Source organism: Opisthorchis viverrini, assembly GCF_000715545.1.
Source record: "Opisthorchis viverrini unplaced genomic scaffold opera_v5_3, whole genome shotgun sequence".
Taxonomy (NCBI): domain Eukaryota; kingdom Metazoa; phylum Platyhelminthes; class Trematoda; order Opisthorchiida; family Opisthorchiidae; genus Opisthorchis; species Opisthorchis viverrini.
This window is the reverse complement of record NW_008751659.1, coordinates 3,241,775-3,261,572: the sequence shown is the minus strand read 5'-3', so window position 1 is coordinate 3,261,572 and position 19,798 is coordinate 3,241,775. Positions and strand designations below refer to the sequence as shown.

Sequence of the window (19,798 nt, the reverse complement as noted above, 5' to 3'; positions counted from 1 at the left end):
AACTTTCTGAGATTCAAGCTAGTACCTGCATGATGGTGGTAATATCTGGAACCTCGATTGTGTTTTATTGTTCTGTTCAAACGTTCGATTTTTCTATGCTAGCCTAACTGTTGTTTTATTCTGGGTTTCTCTTTTATCGTAGTTCATGGCTGTCATTTTACAAGGGGCATCCGTCACTTCACTATTCTGTAACGCGCTCGGCAATCGTAGGAACATTTGAAGCATCCTAGCCGTCATACCGTAAGGAACAATACGTACACAGAACGTACTTACCTTTGTCTAATCTGGCCGTTGTCGCACAATGCTGACTCAGTTATGACTCAATAATGAATTGTAGATCAACATCTCCTTCAGTGTCCATGGTCGTTTGCTCAGTCTTTGAGCTCCGGTTTTTTGCTATCGTGTAATATGTATCATTGTCCACTGACGATAACCTGTATTTTCATTACAGCCCACGTGGAAATCAGTAATTACTGCTGCTCTTTACGTAGCTCATTCATCTTGTTCTGTTGTTACGTTCAAATGGAAGGAGACAAGTTTGAAATCGTATTTGTAAATGATCATGCGACGCCGCTGCTATCCGCTGCTTTTGATGCTGTCTCTTCTTACGAGAACCTCACAACAAAGCGCCTGGACGAAGTGGAAATAATGAACCGTTATCCAAAGCAGCTTCCAAAACGCACCTCATTTGTGTTTTGCCGATTCGAAGGTGAATGTTTCGAACATCTGCGGTCGATGGGAGCAGCAATCTATGGACCACAGATAATCCTGCACTATGTTCGTGAAAACAAACCGTTACCAAAAGTATCATACCCACTCTTCTCAACAGCGCTTATGGGTGCGATCGCCACGGTCACTTCGGTAACTGGGTCTGAACGAGAATATTTACTTAGTTCGATTCAAATGCTGCATGGACAGGCATCACGTGACCTCTTCGATGGCGTGAACGTGGTCATAACTCCAAAAGTAGGATCCAAGAAATACTTGGTTGGCGCTAGTCGTGGCTTGCATATTCTGCTTCCTTCGTGGATCAGCGAAGCTTGGAGGCTATCTTCTATTCAAGATCCAATCGACATGATGCTTCCTGCATACACGGAACGCTATCGCGTCCCCGTTTTCTCTCAGCTCGTAATTTGTGTATCTGGGTTATCAGCAGAAGAACGAAAAGAGGTATCCGACTTGGTTTTAAAGCATGGTGGTCGTTACTCTGGCGTTATGAAAGTCGGTGAAACAACACATCTGATTATCAAACAACCAGTTGGGTTGAAATATTCGCACGCAAAAAAATGGAAAATTCAGACAGTAAGCTTGCGGTGGCTCGTGGATTCTGTTAACAAGGGTTACGCATTGGATGAAGAGGACTATCGTGTATCTGAATCGTGTGAAACCTCATCCACACCTGTTGGTGATGCTAACAAACGCTCATTCTCGTTCGACAACATATCTGTGATCAGTCATGTGAATAACGCGTCTACTCGAATTGATGAGACCCGCAGTGACTGTCAACATGCGGAAAGCTTCATACGACCGAAACTTGTCCCACGTGTGCCTTTGATACTTAGCAACTGTGTGTTCACCTTGTTCGGCTGCACTAGGGAAGAAAGTGCTTCATTTTCAAAACTTGTTGGGGAATTGGGTGGCCACCTCTGCACAGAGCTTCCAGATCAAGTATCAGAAGCCGTAACCCATGTCCTTGTTGGAAGTGCTACAAACGCAACTGCATTACTGCAAACAAGAGAAAAAGATATGCTTTATGTCAAAGGTTCTTGGTTGGTGGCCTGCAAAGAGTCTGGACAACGTCTATCAGAGACAAATTATCTTGTCCCTCTGACGGAAGATGCTGAAGATAGAACAACTGTAGTCTCTGCAGACGAAGAGCCAAAACGGATTGTTGACACGGAAGACTTGCAGCTGATCAATCAATACTTCGGATCTGGTGGGCTTGCAGATATGGATGACTTTACAAGTGGCTCTCAAAATTTAAAACCGACCGTTTCGAATGATAAAACTCTTCCTGACGCAACCAATATAGATATCACTGTTGCCAACGGCTCCACCACTGTCAGTGGTGATGGCTTTTTTTCTGGCCTATCCTTTTTACTACATGATGAACTGTCTGCCAAAATACGAGAAGAGCTTAAAAAATCAATATTCTCTTCTGGTGGACGTGTTGTGGACTCACCACATAATGTCGATTTTCTGGTGGCACCATTTTTTGTGAGTTCATTTCCGAAGCTCCCGAAAAGCTGCGTGCTCGTGACCGCACCTTGGATTGAACATTGTATAGCTGAATCAGGTTTACAAGTGGATGAGCTACTAAAAGAACCGGCGTTTGTGCCCATAGAACGTACAGGAGCACCTCCGTTGAAGGACTGTGTCATTTCAATGAGTGGTTTTGTCGGGAGAGACCGTTCGTTGCTCACAGCATATGCCCAATGCCTTGGAGCTCTTGTACAAGATTGCTTTCTTCGCAAACCAGTACCTTCACGGAACCTGGCGGCCAGTACCCATTTGGTCTCTGCCAAACCGGACGGACGAAAATGGCCTGCTGCCCAGTCGTGGGGTATACCAACTGTGAGTCGTTCTTGGTTATATGCTTGCGCAGAACGGTGGATGAAGGTCAAAGAGCTTGATTTCCCCGTCCAGAACCCGAGTGGGGACATTCCGACTCAAGTTTCAACTTCCAACCCAACCAACGGTCAATCAGGTAACTTGCTGCAAACAGAAAGAGTCCTGAAAGAAATCCAAGCAAACACAAAACAAATGCAACCTAGTGAGCCACATGACAAACCACACGTATCTACCCCAGTTCCAGGCCACAAAGTTTCTGGATCTGACTCATTACTCGGTACACTCCGCACTCCTGACTGGGTTTGTAACAGTCTACAGACAGACATAGGTAATAGCTCTAAAGATTCTCTTGACAACTTCCCGCGACCTTCTCCACCACTATCAGAACAAGTGGCAAAGTGTCTGAAGAATGCCGTTGCGAGAACTGCAGCACTTCCGAAACGCAAGCTCGACCTCTCTTGTAAGTGTTACAATAACTGCTTTTACTGTCGTTCACAAGGATTGTCTCTCTGTTCGGGCCGTTTCCTGAGTTGCCATTCTAACCTAAAAAGATCCAAAACTGGCCACAAACTGTTTTATTTGCCGAGCAATCGATTATCATAACCCATGCACATGCCGATCAGGTTTCCCTGCGTCTCAGCGGAATTTTTAGATGCATTATAACGATATCTCCTTTTGGTATTTGTTGTTGTTGTTCCTACTTTTAATTTTATTCGATTAAGACGAAATGCCCATCAAACCACTTACTCGTTGACTTATTTATCGGAATACCGTGCAGAATGTTATTGTCCACCTTAAAAAGGGAAATTGATAACCTCAGATAACATGTAGCTTATTTTTTCTTAAGAATTACTCTGTTAGTTATGCCTGCGTTGGTTCCGTTGGATATTCCCACCAAAGTGGGCTAGTTACCACGTTTTTGCACCTGACATAACTAAAATTTTCTACCAAAAATGGGTCGAAAGAGTCGTGGTTCGATACGTGCGGTTCTTGTGGGCTTTCTGGCGAATGTGCAGGTTCTTCAGCTATTGTATCAGATATACTAATTGGCACTCGATAAATAAAACGGCATACAGCATTCAGGTGATTCTGACAGATTGTATGTTTTCAACCTAGAAGGGATTTCGGTATTTTACGAGGTGGTTTCAAGGGCATCAAAATTAGATTTGTTACAGGAGTAACGTCGATTTCAATTTCGACCGGGGATCGGGACCAACTGCAAATACGTCGCCCATGTCCCCTCGTCAGCTGTTATAACCCGTTGATGTAGTTTATTCCTGTGATTTCCCGATGTATCCATTCATTCTTGCCAGTAAGGTTATCACGTTTCTGCGACTCATCTAAGCCGAATGTGCACAACAAGATATGGGAAATTGCCAGGAACATTTTCAAATCATCCGACGTTGTCATAACTTGATTCGGCTAAGCGCGGAGGCAGGTTTGAAAGAAATCCCAGAATCGTGGGTGGCCCTGATGTGCATTTTGTGAACACCTCGCGGTCAGAACAATCCCTACATTTGGATCGGAACCTGGATTTCAGCCACAGGTGCAGGGATAAGCCTCGGAAGCAACAGATATTCACTATGCGGTTGTCCCTTAGACCCAGCTTCCTCTCCTCTGCTTTCATTAAAAATTATCTGACTTTACGGTTTAATTCATTAATTTGTTTGAAGTAAATGCACTGAACGTAGCATTTCCAGGCGGTTGTGTACAACGGCTACTTTCCTTGCAAATGCCCGAAGGATTATCACGGGGAAGGAACAAATATCTGATCTCAGAAGCCAGTTGAAATTGTTTTGTAAAGAAGGAAAAGATCGAATTTTGCAGATGCCTGAATAGTGTGGCCATCTGATTGGTGTCATGGAAACTTTATTTGCACTGAATTAAGTGAATCTGCGTGTGCGGGATTTCTATAAATAAGCGGAGGAACTGAGAACAGTTTAAAGGTGGACGCAGACCCTTTCCCCCATTTTCTATGCCTCAAACGCAGTTTTCCCTATTCAGCCTTGTCCTTTCGAATAATGGTTGGTAAAATGAACTTATCACATTTCTATCCGCCATTGAATGTTAAGTGTAAAATAGAGCTTACAATGTAGTTCAGGAGGCCCTTGCGAAATTTTCATCTTGTACTGAACTCACTCGAACACATTCTCTGCACGGTAGTTTTTCGAACATAACATATCCAAGTGAAAACCACTTTTGAACGCTCGAGAAATAAGGATTATAAGAAAACATGGATCTTTGCGTTCATGAGATGACATGCTTGTCAAACCTACAGAAACAGCTTTTGTCTTTAAAATGTGTCTGTTTTATCCGTTTAGTTACACCGAAGGAAGGAGTGGTGTGACCTAATTTGTCTTTATCACTTAAGTTCAGTTGCTACAGAAGAGTTTTGGCCCTCACGGAATGCTAGCTCTGGTTTATATGGATCAGTGAATTTCACTCAGCATTGGATCCGACTTGTACGCAATATCCGACTGCAGCTCGACCGTAGCTTTGATATATGTTTGACAGTCCATTTTACTTCCCTACTTTGATTAATCTTAGCTTTTTTTGCTTTACTGTACAAGCTCCACAGGCCTTTTGCGTTTCGTGTGAATGCTGTAGATCACGAGTAGTCTGTCTAACTTTGTATGACCGCGGTAGCCATTGCCTTCTCAAGCTGTCAACGGATCGCTTAGTTTGCAACTTTTAGCATGCATGGTTTGACAATGGTTACTTATCAAGAAAACTAATCCCCGGTCGATGTTCTCTGAAAGCGCATGAGCATTAATTGGAAACTACTCACAAGGCTGCTGAAAACTCTTCGACAGCCCACGACCAGTTTCGCCCTTCTTGGGGCTAAGCAGGTAGGCGCAGTCCTCGAGTTTCCATCAACACTATGTTCTACTTGAACCCAAATTGGACTGTTTTCGAGCAACCTTGTGAGTAGTTTCCTTTATGAAAATATACTTCGATATCTCGAATGTCGCGCCAACTGAAACATGAGGTGGCCTGTGTACAGCACATTCGGTTGTAGAATTTCTTAAACGAGAGATTCAGTTGAGTCTCTCCTTAAAACCAAGCATCAATTGGCTCTGAGGGAGACATGATGGTTAGAGTTGGTTGGGGTAATACTTTTCAGAGCTGGACATGAAGCTGATTTTTCATCGCTCTTATATCTTTCAATTTGAATCCTGCTTAGAAAAACATTGATGCCCCGTTAAACTCCACCTCTCATAATTACTTTTTGGATTCTGTTCGCCTAAGTTTATTGTTTATTTCCTAAACCTATAACAATCTTTTTGCAGACTGAAAAGGTTGAAAGATGGGTCAGCCATTTGTGTGAGGGTAGGAAATCCTGCCAAATTGACGAAACTATCGGTTTACCATTCTTACTCTAGTCTATGACTAGCCACACTAAGAAGTTACCTTGCACCGAGGAGCATACGTTCTCGTTCTCATCTAGTAATCCAATTCTTATCATTAGCTGTTCGGTCATTTCAGATGAAGAACCTGATGCCGCACCCCTGAGAGGGGTTGTCATTTGTGTGGCAAAGCATTTGAGTTCACGACAAGTTGAACTGAACGGCATTACCAGGCAACTTGGTGGGGACTTTAAATGGATTTATGACCCACTAGTAAGTCCTATTTTTTAATCCACTATCCAGCCCATTCACCCTTAGGGCAGCATTCGTTTTGTTCCATTCACACACCTCTGTTCTCCTTCCGCACTCTGGTGATAATTTTTTTCAAACAGTGAATTGTGTACACCATACTTAGGCTTATGACAGAGTGAAATTTAGTCTGACCTTTTGGGCTTAAGAGTGGAGTAACCAGCCAAATACTAATATTTACAAAGGTCTGTGATTTTACAGCCTCTGGTCCGCGTACTTCCACACAAACCCAGGGTGGAAATGCTGAGTGTTCTTGGCTGGTGAAGAAGTGGGATCACACAACATTCAGAGTACGGGCGGGGCAAACAGAAATTCTGTGCTTAAAGCGCTGGGTTTCACTCCCATGGACTTCTTCACAAACGAATTCGGTAGCCTAAACATTTCTTTGATGAGTGGAAGTCCACCCGTCCGGAGCTCAAATATACTGTTAGTAAATAGAGGACTTTGTGAATTATCAGATTGAATTCGGGTTGGTTCACCAGTGTGTGTACGCCGTGTATCTCGCTGCAGGTGTGTACGCACATCATTGCCGAATATGAGACTGTTGGCCAAGTTCCTCCTTCGGATAATCAATCCAGTGGGCAACAAGACCCTTATCCAGATGTAACGGCTGCTCGAAGTGCCGGAAAATTCATTGTGAACCCCAGGTGGCTAACCTCTTGTGAAGCAAGTTCCTCTCGTCAGCCGGAAAGAGATTTTCCTCCAACCGAAAGCTCACGCCCCGTGCTCGAAACCCCCGATGAGCCTCCACGCAAAGTAATCAGAACTGGTAAGTCATTCATCTTAATTGGTCGTAATTTAATTTATGCGACTAGACCGTTCCGTTCTCTGATCGCCCATTAGCTTGCTTGTTCATAGTATATTATTGTAAAGATAGAATATGGTCGAGCAAACAGTGATTTGCCATCGAAGGTAAACTTTAGGGTCTGTCTGATATTGTCGGAAAGTAAACTTCGAGCAAACCTCTACGTTTTCGTTTGCTAGTTACGTTCGACTGATGACTCTCTTTTGCAGGGATGTCCATGGTACCAACCAAGATCGTTCCATCATGTAGTCAGAGGATTTTTCCCGCAAGGAAATCGCTGTTTTTCTTCACATCACCTTGGGATGTGCAGCCTCCGTGGACCTCGCAGGCTACGCTCTGCCATATGTAGCGTTCTGTTATACCTCCCAAGCCAGTTGTGACCCCTGACATTTCGTGATGATTTTGGCAGCACCGCATGAACTTATTCCTGTTAGCAACCTTCTGTCATTCTGAAGGTCGGAAGTTGAATGCCGAAAATTCTATGGCGTAAAAGGGTTAGCTTAGTCATTCGGACAATAGTTAATGTAACTATTGAGGCCGTAAGTCGGAGCAGTTTGTTCTAGATCAGGATTTCTGTGCCGCAAAGCATTCGCAATGTTTTCTGGAGGACGCAGTTGGCAGCTCAGTACAAACCACCACACTTTAACTTTTCTGTGAAATAAGGATACCAACCTTCATCATGTCTTCAGCTCCAATCGAGGCTAGCGGGGTAAATAAGCACAGCCATTCAATATAGTCTACGAAGCCAGGCGCACGTCATATCATCCCGCTAAAGTACGCTCACTGTGATTGATCGGAACCATTACCGAATGATCGCGTTTCCAATAAGAAGTCCGTAGAAGTTCGTCAAACGAGCGTGAGAATTTCCAACGGAAGTTCTAAGCCTAAGGTTATGGCTTATCTTTGAGATTTCATGCTAATGTAACGTGTTCGCAGCCGAAGTTTCCCCTTTTCAGTGTTCGAGTTTTTCAACTCGTGTGACCATTTGAAAACACAACACTATCATCATCCATTCCGTTCCAGCGTCTTCGAATCTTCTGGGTGACGTCAGTCGTCGTTTGGAGTTGGTCTTGGGAGTGACGTCAAAAGTGGATCAACATGAGGAAGCTCCACTCTCTGGCGTGGGTGGCTCGGAGGTGAGGGGGAAGCGAAGTCCGACATCTGACGATGTCACCCACGGCGAAATTGAAGGTGCCGTGTCCTTTTTAGCAGACACTGCTGGTTCTGGACCACGGAGGCTTAGGCGAAATCCTCGTCGCGCAACACATCTTGCTGTTGTGGAACAGGGCTCTGGAACTAATATCCCCCCAGAGGTGTCTGGTCCTTCTTCCCCGGCAGCACTACCTAATCCTACGGACAAAGCGCAACCCGGTCAATCTTTAATGGTAGGCACCCTTGATATTACTTTCCGGTCGTTTTTGTTACACGTCAGTTCGTATGAAATGACATGCGATCGGCTGTCAATTTCGCTACGCCAACTAGATCCTACTATGATGAGACCGATCGGCGACAGTCAGCGTCAGGATTGGTTTTCTGAAAAAATAACCCGTTCTGATCAATCATCACACGTTCAGTAGCGAGACATCCAAGTAAATTTCACGTGGTTTATGCCAACCTACTTTACAAACTTGTTTATCTCCCTCTCAGAACAGCCGGCGGTTGAGTTTTTCAAAACGAAACGGTGATATTCCCTGTGTGCAGGTGACCTATCATTAGTAATCAGCAAGAATCTCAACACATTGACACGTCAAAGAAATGCTTTTGGCGATTTCCATTTTTTACAATAAGGATACAGTACACTGAGTAAAAAAACCTTGTCTCAAGAAACTCCCAATGAAAAGAATAAAGTTCAGTCATTTCCGCGATTTTTTCGATATATCATCTCTACAGGACGAGTTCTACGTCAGCGAACCCACGACCGCGTGTTTCTGTTGACAGACGGTAGTAAGCCACTGCTTAAATTTGTTAAATTTGTGAACTTGATCTTATTTCACCCACTAGATTATCCGAAATATACTACTTTTCATTCACTTAGAGCAGACCAAAATATATCAAACAATATGACCTTTGCAGTTTAACGTACCACTGCACTGAAAGCTTCTATCTGGGAATGTAACTCATTCACCAAAGAGGTAATCGAGGTGCCTCAAAGCCAATCGGGAGCGGATTAAGTAAGAGTTTACAGAACCAGTTAGTGTTAGCCATTATCAGGAATGATATGTTTCGTTGCATCGTTAAACTCAAAAATAGCAAGGAACAATACCTCGATTAGTACCAATCGTTGTAGAAATTAGCTGGATACCGGATGAGCATCTGCAGATCATTCGAGACCTTTTGAATTATATTAAATCTATGGAAGGCCAACAAGGTGGAATGAGGCCCTAATTAATCATCGCAAATAACCGAAACTAAGCGGAGCAGTTGCGACAGACACCCGGCTATACTCGAGTGGGCTACTTGCTTTCTGGAGGAAACTGTGGGAAATTTATTAAGAAATACCTTTTAGGTACGCTGATTGTACATTCGTTAGACTGAATGGTCCCAATAATTTGTGAACAAGCTTACAACGTTTAGGAAATAACTTTTCATATTTTAGTTTGTGTCGGCTGCCTTTTTGACTTGAATTTTCCGATAATCAGTCCCTTAAAATAGAAGTGTTTCATACCTTCCCAACAGTATTTTGTACTAAAACCTTAGTTTCCCGCCTGAAATCTGAATTCTAGGGCTGGACTCTTCTGTGCACAACTGCTCTTAAGTTTATTCAATCGACTACAAAAACTTGTTTGTTGCACAATGGGACCCCGAAGCTCTCGTTAGCCTCTTGGCGACCAATTTTGGCTAAGGCGAATCGCTCACGCTCCACGCGCTTTCCCACTTGTTTGCTTTTCACCACAGGTTCGATGGAAATATGAGGATGCTCCTCCTCGATCACCAGAACTCAGCAACCAGTCTGCGCCATCATTGGAACAGCATCGCGCACCTCATTCCCCGATGCCTTCCAATCCGGGGCAGGGTATCATGGGAATTGAGCCGATCGCAACTCGTGAGCGTGGCATGAAAAGGTACCTTTACTTGGTTTGTCAGTTAGTGCGAGCTGAACTAAGCCCCCATCCATTCAGCCAATCGGTTGATTTCTGTGACTCACCAGGCCGACATTTAAAGTCATTCAATGATTTAGTAATGCTGTCGGCCGAAATCGGTCAACACAATATTTTTTCCTTTTAACGCCAAACTCGCTCACTCCAGTTTACGTTAAGCGTGCTTTTGCAGACTAAGATGATACTACATGTGATCCCAATGGGACTCAAAAGAATCTCTTACAGACAGAACTGTCGAAGTGTTTTTTGAAACTGAATAGTAGTGTCACGCCAGGTTGGACTTGTCAGAAACCCAAATCCTTTTGAGTTTTATCGGTCAACCGAACTATTATGCTTGTTCCCGCAATGCATTGTTTACGTCTTCCTACATCAACGGGACATCGTTTTTGCGGAAACTTACCCCCATTTTATCACCTTCAGCCTTCGTGAAAATGAAAACCCTCACTAGTATCTGCCATTTATTCTACATACATCTTGTCTCTTGTGGTTGCACCAGTGAACATCAGTATGCTTGCGCTCAGTGTGATCACAGACTCGAGAGATAACAATAATCGTAATCAACGATAGAGTACGAATAACCGCAGTGAAGAGAAAATCCTATGAGACATTTAAAAACAGATAGGAAAAAGCTCTTGGGCCATAAGGGGAACACTCATTGACAACTTACCTTAATCTTACCCGAGCGGGTCGATATCAGTGTGGCAGGTTCCTTCCTAACTCAGCATTCCGTATCTCGTTGTTAGCGGATGGACACCGACCAACATGTGATAGCACTGGGGATGGCTGAGTACCCCACTCTCAAAGCAAATAAGATAACATGCACCCGAGTCAATCCCCTGTTCGGGCGCAAGAGCTCTCGCTTTGCCCGTTCTCGTTGTCACCGTTTTACAATCAGTGAGCCACACCCCTTTTGGCAGGTAATGGATGGGGATGCTTAGCACATATCCCAGTCACAGTAACCTCAATGAATTTGTGTTCCTTTTGAGGAGAAACGGTTGTATGCCATGTCGTTGGGTCCTAGGTGTTCACAGTGTAGCTGTCAGCTAGGAAAAACTTGACTAGACTTCCAACTATTAGTGCTATGTACGTTGTATATATGGTATTGGAGTTCGTCGTGCAGGATTTTACTTTGCAAGTATAGTAGTTCTCCAAGGAGAGTCCATCACTCATGGAGTCCGGAACCGTGTTTTTAGCCTATCCTTACTCCGTTTAAGGTCTCAGAAGAGAGCTCAAGCACCGCCGTTCCTCGTGGTGGTGTCTTGAAGAACTTGAACTGGAAGAACTGAAAGCATCTTGTACCCAGGACTCAGACAACAAAGAAAGATGGACACTATTGCGTCTCTATTTTGCAATTGATCGATTCCCGTGACAGGAGTGAAACAGATGTATAGTGATTCTCGTTTCCAAGCCACTGGGTGAACTCAGTCGCAGGAAAACTAAAAAATATGGAGCTTAAGCAGCGCCATCGCACCTCAGGCGGCTCAATGGGTTCCAGATATCAGTGCTGAAGCGTGTCTACTCATGAGTAGCTTGGAAAATATCTTGTTCGTCTATCGAAACGCATGGCAGCCCGTATCTTTTAGTTCAAACAACTGCCAACGGGGGGCCGTATTTCTGTAGTCTGTTATACTACAGACCGATCGAGACGCCTTGACTTTATGGCTAAGCCAAATTTATTTTGGCAAGGTGAAATAGCATTCCGCCATTTGATAGTAAGGGGGATGTTGGTAGCTCAGTTTGCCTAGATGGTCGCTGTTTTGTTCGCTGAGCCGAGCAATTTGAATGCAAATGTTCCACCACTAGTTGAGCTGACATCGTCGGTGCGTTTTTTATGGAGCAGACTGGATCGAAGCAGGGCGTCAATGGCAGTGCACAACCGCTGTGCGCGATCCAACGGCCATTTCACCATTTCCTTTTTTTCCCACAGGCACAACTTTTCCAACTTCAATCCCAGGGCCCTGAAACTTTACAACTAGATAGGCGTGGGAAAAATACATCCTACGAAATTCCAACGCTTGAAAACTTATAGTAAAAGCACAAATAAAATATTCACAATGATTCGGACGAAATTGTCTGATCTCCATTCGACTGCTAGCCGAAAAAAGTGACTGATTTCTTGCGAGGACCACATCTGTTTAATGGAAATCGGTTAGAAATTCAAGTGATCTTCATTTTTCATTTTGCCTGTTCCTTACGTGATATGTGCGTATAATCAATAGGGCGTGCTGCCAAAATAGTAACATAGATACAAGTTTAAATCAGCTTTGAATAAGACTGTGCTTCAAAGGTGCGGCCGTATGCTTCCATCGCGAGTTACATTACGGCTGGTGAACAACACAGAAATGTGCTCCATAATTTTGCGTGGACTGTCACCTTTCCTTCAAACTTCGAACAACGAAACTTTACGTGGTCCTGAGGATATTTTCTATCTATTGCGAGAAGTTCTGTGACGGTCTCCCACACATATTTTATAAAGAATGGCAACGAAATCTGCCGGTCCCCATAATCCGAGTCTGCTCAACCTTACCTTCCATGTCCTCTGCATTTGCACGACTCACCTTCAATTCGTTAGTCAGGTTTTGCGTGATTTGATGAGCAGTTTCTGCTTGTTGCGCTTTTTATTACCTATTCGCTAGGCCTGAATAAGCCCTTTGGAGAGAGGTTGATTACATTCCTATGATGTTGATGCTTTTGGAGCTATCTGTCCTTCCATTAAAATAGTATTTTCCATACTTGCACTGTATTTGCAATGCGAATCGATTTGCTGGTCTACACGCCCACATGATAACTTTATTTTCTCAGGTCGTCTGCGGAGCGAAAACCCAAACTTAGAATACTCAACTTGGAAAATTGGCGTGGCAGTACCAAAACTAGGTGACCAACAACATGAGCTAATAATGTGGCCTGAGACGTCACGGTCAGAACACAAAGTACCCTGCTTGTGAGAAATGGCGCGAGATGATAACGCATGTAATTTTGCTCTCACATTTGGTATCATCAATTTACAACGCTGATGAGTGGTCCATTAAGGCCGTAGTGAGCCTACCGCGAACCATTCATTCCTCCCATCAAATAGGAAAATGTTACTCCATTGTCTAGATTATTTTCTTAGGAATTGATATGGAGAAGATTTCTCTCCCATGCCTTTCTAAATCAATCATTTTCGTCTCTCCCCACCTTCGCTGCGTAATCTAGAGGTTTTCTCATTTCCTCACATTATTCAGTCGAACAAATATTATGGACGCTGTCTACGATAAACCGGTACATTGTGTAGACCACGTAAAAAAACTACTTTGCATTTTCCTACCCATCTTAGACCCGCCTCATCAATCAGTTTGATAACCGAGGATAAACTGACTTCCGTACCACCACAAACCGCGACCAAAGATGTCCCAGCGTCACGCGAGCCAGAACCGCCGCGGCGCTATGTCATTTCGTTCAGTGGCCTGCCCAACGATGCACGTGATCACTATGCGCACGTAGTCAGTCAACTAGGTGGTGAGGTGGACAGCCAATTGACCATTAGCGAACACACAACACACCTCATAGTCCATACACCGAGTGAGTCACATTTGAAAACTGCACCTTGTTTAACAAGAGGTTATAACAGTTCTTCATTTTCCCCGTCCATTTCAGAATAAAACACACTTTTCAGCTTCACTATAAAGCTCGAATCGACTATTTTTAGCGCTTTGACAATGCTTATTACTGGCTTTAGGTCAAGTCCGATGTTCTCATCAACTCTTTTATATTAGTGCGCGATATGAAAGTTGAGTTCTTATGTGCCCGAGACTACTCAACCTCAATCGGCTGCTCTCCGTAAAATAAAGTTCTTTTCTGAGGATTTATTCAGTCGAGTAACCTACACAGCAGATCCTCCTCTTTCTAAAGTGAATGTTGTGTATCTGTTCATGACAGTACCTTGTATCATTTGTATGTCACAGTCAGCTTCTCACACACTGCTCCCACAACCTTACCTCATGAACCCCATAGTGTGGTTTATGCTTACTCAATTTTCCACAGCTATTTCCTTTAGAAAGAACCGCATAGTTGTTCTCGACTATAACGTATCCGTCACCGATTTTGTTTCTAACGTCCCCAGATTTCGCCCTTTGACTATCGGTGGTAATCCAGGTGTTTAATCGATATCCAAGTAAGCAATGCCGTTCCTGACATTGGACTGGGATACTCCGCATAATCGGCCGCTTGTCTTCGTATTTATGAAGGTTGTGTTCAGGGTACTGTAGCCGATGGCCCACGACGCGTATGGTGAGCTTCAATGTACGATGACAGTGTTCGCGAACTACTGCATTTGAGGCTCGTTCCGTGATAAGCCTCAAACACCGTCAAAAAATCTAGGTAGCTCCCACAAAGCTTGCTAGACCTCGACGTTATTTGTTAGCAGTGATAAACGCTTGAGCTATATTTCTGTTTGAGACAACTATACTGATATACGCTATTGATATGCGTGATGAAGAAGCTGGCAACCTTTCGTATGATAAATTAATCGGATATAAAACCGGTTTACTTTCACACGTGCGTACTTCACTGTTGTACCTGGACTTATCTGCTTGGATTCTCTCAATGTAACCGTACCAACTCTTCTTTTGTAGCTCGGAGTGAAAAGTATTTGATCTGCCTGGCAACGGGGAAGTGGATCCTTCACAAGTCCTACTTGGATGCCTGCCTTCGTGAATCTCGATGGGTGGACGAATGTAATTTCGAATGGGGTGGTCCGGGTACGGAACCTTTGCTGATGCAGCTCAGTCCAGCCGTGCCAGCTGTCGGCCCCAATGCAAACAATTCCAAAATACATGAACAACGTCAACAAGCAAATCAGATGCGCGAGCTGGCACGAGCCGCCAGGCATTGGCGTCTGGCTGGCGGGAAGGCATTTAAAAACTGGCGTGTCATATTTGGACCGGGATGTGACAAGGAAACTAGTTTTCGACGGGTGATCGAAGCAGGGGCCGGGCAGGTGCTTAATGTTTTTATTCTTTTTTATGAATTGTGCGTCGATTATGGTTCTCAACCTCTAGATAGGCCATTCCCACAAAAGGTCAGCTTTTGTTGGTCTCTTCAAATTACTATTGAATTCTAGGACTATGGGAAGGCTAATCCTTGATTGTTGGTCTGTTCGCAGTTGGATTGCGAATTTTTATCACTACTTGAGGTGACATTATCAGTGCGGAGTTGAGTGGGTCAATTTTTCCTCTTCTACCTGTGCTTATGTAGTTTCTATATAGTATCTAATGACTAAAGTGATTGGTTGCTCCCAAGGTGATTTGCATAATTTGGTTGGTCAGGTTGGACTCTGCGTTGCGTTTTGATCTCATTTCCTTGCATCTGGTTGATTCGTTGGGAGCCCTCAATTAGACAGTTTTGCTCCTCCGTTTTGGTTGGACCCGTTTCCTTCTTGCTTTGTGGTCTGATTTCATTCTACCTGGTTGGTTGATTGAATAGCCTCCTATTTTTAGTAGCTTTATTTTAATCGGACTGGCCCGTTAGTTGTCGTTAGGTTGTTTGACTTCCCATATGGTTCAGTCTCGTAACCATGTAATTGCTTTATTCGTACCGGCTGGCAGACCGGATCGATATCGACGTGTTTATTTATTGACCTTTGCGTGAAGTACCACGCCTCGACATATTCCCGCTCCGTTTGCGTGAGCAAGTATTTGAAAGTTTTCACTTCCCTATCTTCATGAATCGAAACAGATGATGTCCCCTACTGGCAAGCTTGCGTTCGTGTATTCTAGTCGTAAGTTTTCTCTTAGTCTAGCCAAATAGTGTTTGTCGCAGACGTTGCACTACGTCCGACTTCATTACATCTAGTCTTCCTTTTGATTTCGAGAGGGTTCACAGGCTTGAAGGTGGTTGTTATTTCATTTTGTTGCAAATATCTTGCAGTCATTTCCTCGGAGTTTTTGCTATCCGCGAGCGCAACCCTTCTCTGTTCTGTTTGTTTTGGTGAAGTAATCTGGCGTTGAGTTCTCAAGCATCTCCATATGAAGTTCCTTGAATAACCGTTATTTTGGAGTGTCTGATAAAGTATCCGTTCTTCTTTCGTCTTCGACTGTGTTGTGTTGCATTGCGTCTCGATCCGCTTGAATAAGGTTTGAACACAGCTCGTTTGTTACAGTTCGGGTGGTTGCTGAAGTAGTTCAGAATCTGGTCTGTGTGCGTTTCTTTCGTGTATACTTCGGTTCACAGCTGGCCACCTGTTGTCCTTGTGATGAGCACATCTAGCAACGCCAATTTGTTGTTCTCCTCCGTTTCCATTGTGAAGTGGATATCAGAAAGCATGTGGTTCACCATTTGATACGCTTGTGATAGCTCTTATGTATTCCGCAACATCGCCAAGGCTAATTCTTAGCTTGAGTTTCTTATTCAAGCATATTTTGGTCGGAATCCTCATCGGAGAGGACCAAAAAAACACCGATTATTCTGGTCCTACAACCAACTAGGCATTTAAGTTTTCCCAGAATGTGCTTACACAAGTTCTTGGGTAACGAAAACCGAACATTGTGTATTCTCGAGTGGATTGGTTTTCTCATGTGAATTCCTATCTTTGGTATGGACATGGGAATCTTGCCACTGTCTGTATCCGCTTATTCTCGCTCTCTACTTAGTTTTGCTTGAAGCATCGTTTCTCTTCATTGAACTATGAACTGTCAGCATAGTTTTGTTTTGTGAATCATTGAGACGCTAGCCTTTCACAGCAATCCATATGTTCTCAGGCATTTTGCCGCCGCATTGCGGTTCTTGTCGTCTATCGTCCTTATGTACGCTTAACTTAGACTTGGTGTTTTCTCCACTGAATCCAATGCATGGACAAACTACAGTCGATTGCATTTGAAAACAACTTCAAACTGACAGGTCGTGCCTCCCAAGGAGAGCATAGACTGTAAGAAGTTTGAAACGAGTGGTATTTTGCGCAAAATTTCTTCCCATAAAACGGTTTTTCCAGTCACCTATCCTCGTACCTTCCCCAAGTAGCTCAGAGGATGAGTTATTTCACAAGACGAGTGAAACTTCCATCTGAGAAGTTGCCACTCTGGGAGCCAGTCAACACCTGACCACAGTGTGTGGATCCCGTGAATAAAGAGTAAGTGGCGCTATATCCTGACTTAGTGCGAGTTACTTACGATGCCGATCAGCCGTTCATGGTCGAACGGTCAAGGGTTCAAGCTACTAATCTGGAGTCTCGTGAGATGCGCGCTACTAATTATTCTTAAGAAAGGGGAGCCAACTGCACAATGTTTCTAGGCTTTTCGGCATATATTGACCTCATTTACAGAGTGAAATCTCAATTGAAAATACCTGTTTTTGTTGGTTCTGTACTGGACACACCTTTGGTCTATCCATTCAAGTAGTCCCTCAAAAGAGGTATAAATGTATGACGAGCCAGTACCCTGCCGAGCCCAAAGATTTGGGTGTTCGGTTAGTGCCAAGATACACTGGGAGCTCAATTACTGAATACGTGCAAGTTTCTCGAATAGTTTTGGACTGATATTTCAGTCCATAGAGTAAAAATGTGTGCCTCACATTTGGCCAACTGAACGAGTTTCTTGGTAGCTTGGGCTCATCTGGAATCACACTTAGAACGGAAAGATATTTCTCTTGAATCGAGCGAATTTGTTCTGTTTAATTCTTTGACTTTACCGCACTACTCACTTTACTTGTGACTCGTCGCTTCAACACCCATGACCTCTATCTTTGTACGCTGTGTACTCGCGAATACCAAGACTCAACATCAGAAAAACCACTCCAGATGGTGACTGAAATTCAGTCCTACCATGGTGATTTAGGGGCCGGGTCCACTCTCGACAAACAAAACCACGTCCGTTGGGCGACTGGAAAACACCTACGCACCTGAAGAAGGCGCGCTCGATCGATTCATCAGAATCAAGCATTTTAGCTCAGAACTTCTCGCCACGTAACGTGCTTCATAGATACGTGTATAACAATTTTTATCTCATTACATGTGTGTCTAGCTACCGTTATTTTTGCTAATGGGTAGAGCCATGACCTAAGGAGCGGTAAAGTTGTGTGGACCGCTTTTTACAGGTTCCTGTCACTTAACGGAATACTACTCATAGGGTTGCTGAAAACTATAAGCTCAGCAAGGATTTTGTACTTCTTAAGGCCCATCAAATAGGCGCTGTCCCCGGGTTTACGTCAGCCTTGAATCCGAATTGTAAGGGATTTGCGAAACATATTCATTAAGAAACTAATTTGGTTGTAAGGGAAGACTCAACTGAATCCGAGCTGAATTTCTCGTTTATGATGCTCTTCAACTGGGATCTTCTGCTACAATCAAATTACTCTGCAAATGAGTGCATTTCACTTAGGATCTTGTTCTTTGGGGCCGAAGGGTCAAAGATAGATAGTGGCTCAAATCAGAGACTGAAAGTCGGCAATTTCCATACCTTATCGCCCGACATAATGCAGCGATTATTAGACGATTATTTTCTTTTCACCGTATTCAACTAAACGATTGGCTGTCTCTCTCGTTGGGAGGGCAAGGACTGCAGGACAACCAGCGACAAGGTTTAGTGGCTCTAATATGTCCCATGTTTTGTGCCTAAGCTCTCTCCTTAACAGCCGATCTTTGTTAATTTGTTCCTCAAGGGATCTGATTCCAGTCGTTCCACTGTTCTTCGTTTCCACATCCTGATCGTTGCGCTTATGTTTAAAAAAAAACAGTAAACTAAACTGGTAGCAGTAGTGTATGTTTTAGTTTGCCCGGAAGCTGCATTCCTCAGTGCAAATCAGTCGTTGCCTTTCTTCCCCAGTTTGGAACCTCACGATCCGGAGGTGGAAGGTATGGGTTTTTCCGGTTTACACCACATAGAGTGCCCGATCTTTAGAGAGCACTGTGTTTCCTTTTTGTTTTCCGGTGGACGAGGTCTTCATATCATATGCATTCTGCACTTCAGGTTCTTGCGAGTGGTCCTCCATACCCTCCAGCTTCCTCTGTCACTCACTCATTTTACAAGAGTCGATCTTCAACTTCCGTCAACCGCAACCAGTTACCAGCAGAATACGAGTGGCTGCGTATTGACTACCTGTTGGCCTATTTAACTGCGGGAACGGAAGTGTCACGGGAAGGATTCGCTCTTGGAACTCCTTGAACGGAATTGGACAATACATCACGGACGATCTTCGTCTGTGTTCTCCACATTTTTGTGTACATAAATGAGTCTCCCATGGGCAGCTAACTTTTGACTGCTTGTATCCCTCCCATCTTCACGGTGTAACTCTGATACCTCGTGTGACCAAAGATTTTATGAATTCTTAGGATACCAGAGTGAGATGAATAAACGTAATGTTCAGTTTTACCCACTCAATATGAACAAGCTCGTTTCGTTTTTCCCAGAATCATTGTGTATTCGAGGGTTTCTTACAGTTTGGCCCTAGCGATTATCTATTCAGACTACATTGGTATTGCTTACAACCAACCGGCTACTTCTATTCATTTGAAGACTTTAATCAACTAACCGGGGAAACAGAATTTTTCAGAACTCAAGGTAAACCTGGGTTCGAGTGTTCGACAAACATTGAACGAACTAGACCCGCCAAGATCGGACAACAGCTAGTCAGGTAAACAGCTGGCAGAGTGTATGGATGTTTCATTTCACGGTGACGTGTTTGACAAATAGGGGCCC

The 19,798-nt window shown here is 43.8% G+C and overlaps 1 protein-coding gene across 1 annotated transcript; it reads left to right on the top strand.

The window, feature by feature from the left end:
- Nucleotides 1–408: 408 nt before the first annotated feature.
- On the top strand, nucleotides 409–19,564 carry T265_00347 (hypothetical protein; the record flags this gene model as incomplete). The annotated part of the gene is made up of 8 exons (XM_009164092.1): nucleotides 409–3,031; nucleotides 6,058–6,191; nucleotides 6,738–6,996; nucleotides 8,056–8,417; nucleotides 9,928–10,094; nucleotides 13,447–13,691; nucleotides 14,744–15,108; nucleotides 19,070–19,564. 8 exons carry the CDS (start codon nucleotides 409–411, stop codon nucleotides 19,262–19,264), a joined length of 4,350 nt encoding a protein of 1,449 aa, XP_009162356.1.
- Nucleotides 19,565–19,798: the final 234 nt, after the last annotated feature.